Here is an 8,898-nt window from a genome sequence, read left to right as displayed (position 1 = left end):
CATGCACTAATCCCATGAGTCCTAATAGGGAGTTACATGCACTAAGAGGAGAAAAGGATCCCGTAAAGAGAAAGGCTATTAATTCCCTTCTCCTTTAAGCATCTCCCCTCTTCTCAGCATTAAAAGGGGATTTATTTTGTGAAATTCTTGTCATGCCTGCTAAGATACTGCTTGAAATAAGTATAAAATAGTCAGTGGTCAGCCTGCTTCGCAAGCCTCACTCTACTGAGCCAGTACAGTTTATATATACTCAATATCATCTTCAGGAAGCAAGTATACAGCATTTGTAACATCTTTCTACGAAGCAAGAATTAAAGCCATTACTGAATTACTTAAGGAAAAAAAAAAAGAATAAAGAAAAGCCCACTGCTTTTAGTCCTCCAGTTAAAATCAAAGGAAAAGTCAGAAAGTTGCCTTTATCAGTATTTGCAAGTCTAACCATATTTAAAGACAGAGTACATAAACGTCCAAAGTGATGGCTACGCTCTGTTCTCTTCAGTTCCCAAAGCATATTCCAAATAGTATTAACATTAACAACAGTTTAACATCTCCTGTCTTAGGGAAGATTTATTGAGGGGACAAAGATGACAAACTAAAGCTGGAGCTAAGGGTACAATGAGTCAGTGAGGATGTGTCTAACAGAAGATGGACAACGTAGGTCACCCTTCAAATCCTTGAAAAGACCACAAATAAAAATCAAGTGCATGACAGAAGAGTAATTAATGACCTCAAGTAAAATATTTTCCTAAGTTACAAAATTGCTCTTCCAGTGTCTGAAAACAGAAAAACCTGTGGGAGAAGAGGTTACATTCCAGTAGTTAAGAGCAAATACGAAAAGAAGGTAAATTATTACTCTCCTATCTTGGTTACTGGAGCAAAGATGAAAATAGTGACCAGTGCATTGATAAGATCTGCTCTTTACAAAGTAAGATAAATATTCTAGTGGCAGCTGGGTTAAAAATACAGACCCTGAAGGTCAGCTTCTGCCCTCAGCTATAGATCAGCAACACATTCCAACAACTTCTGAGTGTAGCCAACTGCAGATTGTGTCCTTCAGACCTGAACATACAGGTAGGTCCCATCTGTTAGCAAATAATTCTCCAGCAGAAATCTACAAAAGCTTCAGAATGTGCGTTTGTAAAAAAAGAAAAAAAAGGAAAAGAGACGGATACAGCCATGGTTCTGATCTCGAATTTTCAGAGAAAGAAACCCCAAAGGTCAACAGGCAAAACTAAAAATATTTAAAATCCCTGAAGAGACCCCGTAATCTTTCTAATGCTTAACAGCACAGCTCATCTTGCAATATACTTCACATTATCATCTAAAGCATGACCAAGCAGAAAGTGCAGCGCACCCTATCGCTACAGTACACAGGGTAAGATCCTGGCCCCATTTGAAATCAACGTCGAAAACCTCATTAGAGGTTCAAGAGATGCCAGTATTTGAAATCTTGACTGCTACAAACATCTCCTTTTCAAATTCTTGTAAAAGAAGACATTTTCAAGACTATTGTGCTGGTTTCTGCTGCTGCCTCCCAGTTTACTGAGAGAAGTTGGCTGAACTGGACTTCGGTGGTGAGAGATGTGAACGGAAATAAAAGGAGAAAACATCAGGACAATTGAATAAATTTCCTTCTTTGCACAACTCCAAGTCCCACAGTCAGCATTAATTCAGAAAACAAAACAAGCCCAAACGGATTCAAGATTATCACACTCGTGTGATGTGAAACAGGGGAAACAACCCTCAAGACTGAAGTAATATTTTGAAATTAAACAGCCTTGAGCAGTTAGCAGGAGATACAATGATAATTTTATACTGTTTTAATACTAGTGGGTCTGTTCTATGGTATGTGCTGACCAGTAACGCTCTGCTTCCAAACTCCACTATCTATTCTCTTGCATTACAGAAATCTTAAGATGTTGCCTGAAAATAAAAAGTATGAGTGTAACACACAAACAGGATTTCATCTGTAGTCGTGACAACACAGCCTTTCCAAAATTACTCTCACCCAACCCGTCAATTAATTTAAGAAGGGTTGTTTTTTTCCACGTACATTAATAAAAAAAGTTGGAAATCAACAAACATTATGTTGGCTTTAGCAACAGGAAACATTCAGTGGCTCCTGTTGTAAAGTGAGTGTAGTGCTCTTGACAGAAACCAGTGTTTTCATTCATCTGAAGATGCACGTGGCCATGGCCAATGCCCTCTTTTCTCCCCCTAGTCCCCCAACAGAGCAAAAATTAGTTTCTTTTTCCACCCCAGATTTTCTCCCACAGTTTGACTACAGTAACCCTTAAACAGGCAGAAAGTTGATGCGTTCTCTTCAGTCGATGCCTCCATCTTCTTCATTCTTGGCTCAAGTTTTATTCATTAATATTAGTCATCAGTTATTAAGAAAAAAGATAGTTTCTAAGTGTTTGTTGTTGTTTTTTAACTGAAGTTAATTGGATATCAAAGTCTGGTTACGTGTGCTGGACTGCAGCTGTCAGTTATTCCTTTTTCTTGAATTCTTGGTTGCCATAGCTGGAGCCTTTTTCTATTTCAGTTACTCCTATCAGTCTACGAACTCCAAAGGAAGCTTTAAAACATAAGAGAGAAATGGGAGGTAGATTAAGACCAGTTCAAAGATTGAGGATGCAACATGTAAACATAAAAGCAGAAGCAATGTGAGTTAACCCAGCCCTGAAGAAAGTCGTGACTACAGACCAACAGTGCACTGCACGAGGCTGCACATGGATCACAGGTCAGATGTCACTAAAAGAGGACAATCCAGATTTAAAAATATAATTAATGCTTCCATGTTGATTAGCAGCATGGGTAGCATGAACACTGAAGCATATCCCTCTCCCCGCCCCATCTGTTCTTTGTGTTTGTGGGTTATTTGGTGTTTGTTTTTTTTAATTTATTTTTGGGGGTGTGGAAGGGTTTGTTTTAGGTTTCTTTTGGTTGAGGGGTGGGGTTTTTATAATTTTTTGTTTGGTTGTTTTTGTGGTGTTTGGGTTGTTTTTGTTTTTTTTTAAATTTACAGGCAAGGTGTGCAGTAAAAGCATTTTCTCCTTCAGGCACCATAATAATGGGCTGTGAGACATGTTATTGATTGCTAGGATTTTTTAATTGCTACATAAGATATGAAAGCAAACCTGCCTGAATTAATCCTTCTGAAATTATAAAAGCACTATACAAAATAAAGATTACAGAGTGAGCTCCAAGTGCTTCTCCAAGCCCCATTCATATTAATTAATACACAGAACTTATTGGAGGTAATGGACCCTGTTACACGCTACTCTGGGCTTAGCAGCTTGTCTGCTTTTTTTTACCTGCTCCAACAAGTCCCAAGAATGCAAGGATAAGGAGAGGCGATCCACTTGCAAAAACTCCAAAGCCAAATGTGAAGAGAGGAGAGAGGAGAACTGTGGCCCAAAAAAGAAAGTTTAGGAGAGTCCACGGTCTCCTAGGAGGTTTAAACTGCTGGCCAGGAAATACGCCTTCCTGATTATACATCTCTTGCAAAGCATCCTGGGAGAAAGAAGACAGAAGAAAACGTTCACAATGTTTGCACCAAGCAACTTAAGACTAGCCAACTCCAGGACAATGTCAAGGACAGTAGCTGTTGTAAATATCCATCAAGAGTACACAGTATCCACTCCCATCTGATGTCATTTATTTCAGTGTGTCTGTTGATGGCTGAGGTGACCGTATTAGTCTTTCAAAGGCAATCTTGGCCACCATCACAAACTGAAACCGTATCAGCCTCTCCACTACCAAACACCTTCATCTCTTCTGTAAATTACTTAGGAATTTAGGGCAGCACCAGGCCAGTGGCCACTAAGACACTACCCATCTCTTTGCTGGATGCTTTTTCTTCCCATTTTTACTTCCAGAAAGATCAGTAAGATTCCCTCTGTACTCGTTACTGGTGAGACCGCTCCTTAAATACTGTGTTCAGTTCTGGGCCCCTCACCATAATAAGGATGTTGAGGCTCTGGAACGAGTCCACAGAAGAGCAACGAAGCTGGTGAAGGGGCTGGAGAACAGGTCTTACAAGGAGTGGATGAGGGAACTGGGGTTGTTTAGCCTGGAGAAGAGGAGGCTGATGGGAGACCTCATTGCTCTCTACAACTACCTGAAAGGAGGTTGTGGAGAGGAGGGAGCCAGCCTCTTCTCCCAGGTGTTAGGGGACAGGACAAGGGGCGATGGCCTCAAGCTGCACCAGGGGAGGTTCAGGCTGAACGTTAGGAAAAAATTTTTCATGGAAGGGGTCATTGGGCACTGGAATAGGCTGCCCAGGGAGGTGGTTGAGTCACCTTCCCTGGAGGTGTTTAAGGGACGAGTGGACGAGGTGCTAAGGGGCATGGTTTAGTGTTTGACAGGAATGGTTGGACTCTATGATCCTGTGGGTCTTTTCCAACCTGGTGATTCTATGATTTAGCAAAGTACAGCAGAAAAACGCTGTATATACAGCCAGAAGAGGAAGGCAAAGCACGAGCAGAGCGAAAGAGATAGCACTGCGCTAGCCATAACCCCAAGACTTCAACGGAGCAGTTGCATCCTGAGCTGAGCCTGCAGAACGCGGTCACAAAACGCATCACTGAAAGGAGCAGAGAGCCCACAGTCCTTCCTCAGTTCCTAAGAATGTTCTGCAGGGTTTCCAAGGCATTAGGACAGCTTAAGTTTGGCTATTTCTTATTTTTCCCATTGAACCTGTTCTTCTTTCAGCTTCCCTTATACAAGGCTGAGAAGCACAAGGCGTTCCTTGCCAATAAACACAGTTGTTTGAGGGAACACCCTCTGCGCAGAAAGTGCACTTCAAGGATTCCAATTCCAACATATGGCTCCCACCACAAGATCAATATATAAAATACCCACGTGTAAATAATAACTCCCCAGCAACACCTCGCACCAAAGCTGAACAGAGGCACAGCCAAGGTCAGCAAGGAACACCGAGCCCTTTAGCTGCAAGCAGAGCAGAGCCTTTTGCTCAAGGAATGGTGTTCCTTGCTGAGTGAATGCACTGCATCTGCTTATATCTGCATTTACTGTTCAACAAACCAGGAGCCAAGCGTAGAAAGACTAGCCCTGTGACATACACCTTAATGTCTGATCCTCCAGCCAGCAAACTTCAGAAGGAATTCCTGCATCCAAGAGCCTTTTCACAAGGCAATTACATGATGGCAAGTCCCTGATAGCAGGAGGCGGGACTCGAGGATCCCCAATTTTTTTTCTTTTTAAGCTCTGAAATCCTGTCTTACAGTAACTGACCCACAAGCGAGTTTGACACACCTGCTAATGGGAGGTGGGAGGAGAAGATGATGATAGCTACTGCACTTTGTGAGATAACTTCTCTCCCCTTAGTGTAGTTAGAGCTTAGGTATTGAAACAAATTAGGTTAAAATGAATAAAATGAAACTCAGAACTATCTGTTGCCTACCTACAGGCTAAGTGTAAGCCTGGAAATGCTCCAGCACTGGTCCTCATAGCCCAAGATAGTTAAAGTTTCTGTACTCCTCTCTTTTCCCACAAAGATAAGCAACACAAAAATCAAGGTACACATTTCATAGAATCGTTGAATCACAGAATCATAGAATAGTTTGAGTTGGAAGGGACCTTAAAGATCTAGTTCCAACCCCCCTGCCATGGGCAGGGACACCTCCCACCAGCCCAGGCTGCCCAAGGCCCCATCCAACCTGGCCTTGAACACCTCCAGGGATGGGGCAGCCACAGCTTCCCTGGGCAACCTGTGCAAGGGTCTCACCACCCTCATGGTGAAGAAATTCTTCCTTTCAAGTCCAACAATCCACCAATTTGGGCTGGACAACATTAATTATGTTCTCTCCTCTTCCCCACAGAGCTGTTAAATCTATGCTCAAGAAATGAACCGTCTAAGGTCAAAAAAAAAAAAAAAAAAGTAAAAACATGAAGAAGAACTTTGAGCTGCTTCAAGATATGCTGGCCATGGCAGCAAATTCCAGGGACTGTCTGTACCATGTCACACACCACTGCTGAGGTATTACCAGGAGGTACAAGGAAAATGACAGTGAAAGAAACATGAAAGCAGAGGACAATTGCAGCTGAGAGCCAGCACTGGCTGTCCCTGATATACAGTTATCACTCTTCTTGACTGGCTAAAAACACCCATGTAGAAAATGGCGTTTTTAGAATTGTATGACAGAGACCCAAGAGCTAAAGACTATAAAAAGACAGTGGATTGTTATTAAGTCTTCTGCATTTCAGGCTTATCCCTGAATCCCATTGTGCTTCCCAGCAATCTGAGACCTACTCACTAGCCAGTCCTCTGCAGCCAAGGGGCTTTTCTGTACTGTTTCTTCAAGAACTTTGAGGGATGGCTGCCAAATTATACATAATATTTCCACTTCTCTCCATCCAGTGCAAGAGTGTGCATTATTCAGTGCCTTAATACACTACTCCTGTCACAATACCCAAAGAAAAGAAAGCAAAGCTCTTTACCTTCTCCTGGTAAAGCTTATGAAGCCAGTTTGCAGCTTCCTTTTCATCTTGAGGGATGTCTTCCAGAGGAAATCTCCTAGTTTAGTAGAGAGATTAAAAAAAAGAAAAGAAAAGGAAATAATTAAGGGAAAATCCAGGTATTTGACTTTAGATCTCTACTAGGGAAGAACTTCTACTCAATAAACGGCATAAGTAACAGATAATACTGTCGCTGATGGCAGAGGTCTTAAATGCAGAGAGGACTTAAATTTAACACCCAATCCTTCAACCAAAACTCAGATTCCCAAGACAAAAGAAACTGTACAAGCTCCTACTGATTTCAGAGCACATCAGTACAACAAGCATTTCCTGTTCAAACACTGTTCTTCCTTCACCAAACTGTCACTGGCTGACTCCCAATGAGTTCAGACTGAGGTACCCAGAGCTGGGAAAAGAGAAACAAGTGGCAAACCTCAGGATAACATTTTGTTAAATTTTGTTAGTGAAAATCCCACTTTGGAAGGGATGGGAGGGGTGGTTAAAAAATTCACTTCATAGCAACTCTAAGGAAAACATCTTCTACAGCAACTGCAGTTCTCTCTCTAGCCCCACAGACTGAGGCATGCAGCTCTGTGTGCATGTGAAAATATGTGCCCCTCCAGGTACTGGCGCGATCTCACTTGAGAACAGGCACTTTTTAAGAGCTTCTTTCTCGTGGTGAAGAGCCAATCATTTTCCTGCATCCTTTTATTTTCCAAGTTATGCCACTAACGAGTTCACAAATGTATTATCTCCTTTCTTAGTGGCACACATCTCAGTCCTGAGATCGATTCAGAGAGAAGTTGCTTGGTTTGTAGAGGGCAGGCACACAGCTAACCCTCAGCTCAATGGCACTTGGGCAACATTTGGACTGTACTGAGGCCCTCTTACATCAGGGCAGTAAGAACAGAAGGGCAAGTTCTGGGAGGGCTCTAGACACAGTGATCCCAGATACAACTTATTTGCTGCTGTTCAACAAAGGAAAATATTTCCACAGTATGAATTAAAGCCCTCAAGTCAGCAGCAGCAGAGGGAATATATTCTAATGAATTGAACATCACCTTTTACAAATTTACTTTCCTTAGCTCAAATATAAGTAATTAATGTAAATAATGCTTAATAAAAGCTCAGTAAAAAGCAATTTCCTGAAAGCTCTCTGGTACAAAGTTGTTGCTGTATCGCTATCACCACTAGAGGGTACTCACAGCAATAACATTCGGTCATCTAGCCCATTATTTTCTCTGGAGCCAGCCAGGAGAAAGACTGCATCCTTTGCAGAGAGTTAAGCTTCTTACCTCTGCACAGGTAACTGCAGACGCATACACCAAGAACAAGAGCTTATGTGTTTCCTTTCTCTGAGCTAAGCCAGGTCTGCTGGTACATTAAGGATACATTTAATTTTTAGCAAAATGACTGTAAAAATTAGTTTCTTATTCTCATAGCTTCCTCTCCAAAACAAAGCTTCAACTGCAGAAAATCATCTTGAGAGTGTTGATTCAGTCCACAAACGTATTTTAAATCAAAATTATCTGCACATAGTAATTAGTCCTTTGATAGGGTACAATTATACCTGGCAACATCATCCTCAATAGAGCTTTATGAACCTCTTCTAACAACTATAGAAAACTACATTTCTTTTCCTTCCTCCCCATACCTCACGAACAGATAAAAAACAACTTGCAAGTCCATCAGCAAGCCATAGGATATTTCACAGAATGCAGCTGCTCTTCAGTGTATTATTACACAGACGTACATCCATGTGTGTACACCCCCATTCTAGCCACACATGATACACGCATCTGGCATCAGTATGGAATTACAGATGGCAACTACCTGACCAACTGTTTTGCGAGCTGGTAAGGTGTCTGCTCACTTTTCTCATCAGGAATATGCCTGGCAAGTGGAAACAGTCAAAATGAAACCCCTTGCAAATAAGCGACCCCATCAGCTCCAGAGTGTTCTTTCAAATTGAAAGACTAAAATGTTGTGGAAGTTGCAGTATCCGAGAACAGAACTGGAACACGTGTCCCTCCCTCCCCCATTAGCATTTCTTCCACAAAACTGCTGCAGCTATACCTGAATGTAATGGATAATCAGTGTGATTCCCTACAAAGTCTTTCATCGTTGGAGGCTCGGGTAAGACACATCCGCCTTCATTAGAAGGACCATGTACACAGCCAGTGCCATGAATCTGCACTGCACGGGCCCGAGGCCAGAAAGGTGGGGGTAGAAGCAGCAAGGCTGGTGGTTTTGTTGGTTTTTTTTGTTCTTCTTTTAAAAAACAGACATAAACCTCATCACCAAAACATTACAATGTTTTCCAAATTGTGGGTGAAGTTCCCAGAGAAGCAGAAGTGAAGTATCAAAAAAACAACCAGGTTGTTTGTCAGGTCCAAACGTAAAAGGGAAAAGAAG

General features: G+C 41.9%; 1 protein-coding gene across 2 annotated transcripts in view; it reads right to left on the bottom strand.

The window, feature by feature from the left end:
- Positions 1-549: 549 nt before the first annotated feature.
- Positions 550-8,898, bottom strand: part of AGPAT3 (1-acylglycerol-3-phosphate O-acyltransferase 3) — a 56,146-nt gene continuing 47,797 nt past the window's right edge. For both annotated transcript variants that reach the window (XM_069872697.1, XM_069872705.1), the window contains exons 7-9: positions 6,466-6,541; positions 3,318-3,516; positions 550-2,578 (exon numbers count right to left, since the gene is read on the bottom strand). In XM_069872697.1, the coding sequence (XP_069728798.1) occupies positions 2,490-2,578; positions 3,318-3,516; positions 6,466-6,541 (364 nt within the window). In that variant the 3' untranslated portion in view covers positions 550-2,489. The remainder of the gene's footprint in view (positions 2,579-3,317; positions 3,517-6,465; positions 6,542-8,898) is intronic.

Source organism: Phaenicophaeus curvirostris, chromosome 1 (assembly GCF_032191515.1).
Source record: "Phaenicophaeus curvirostris isolate KB17595 chromosome 1, BPBGC_Pcur_1.0, whole genome shotgun sequence".
NCBI classification, from domain to species: Eukaryota; Metazoa; Chordata; class Aves; order Cuculiformes; family Cuculidae; genus Phaenicophaeus; species Phaenicophaeus curvirostris.
The sequence above is the reverse complement of the archived record's forward strand: the minus strand, read 5'-3'. Positions and strand labels throughout refer to the sequence as shown.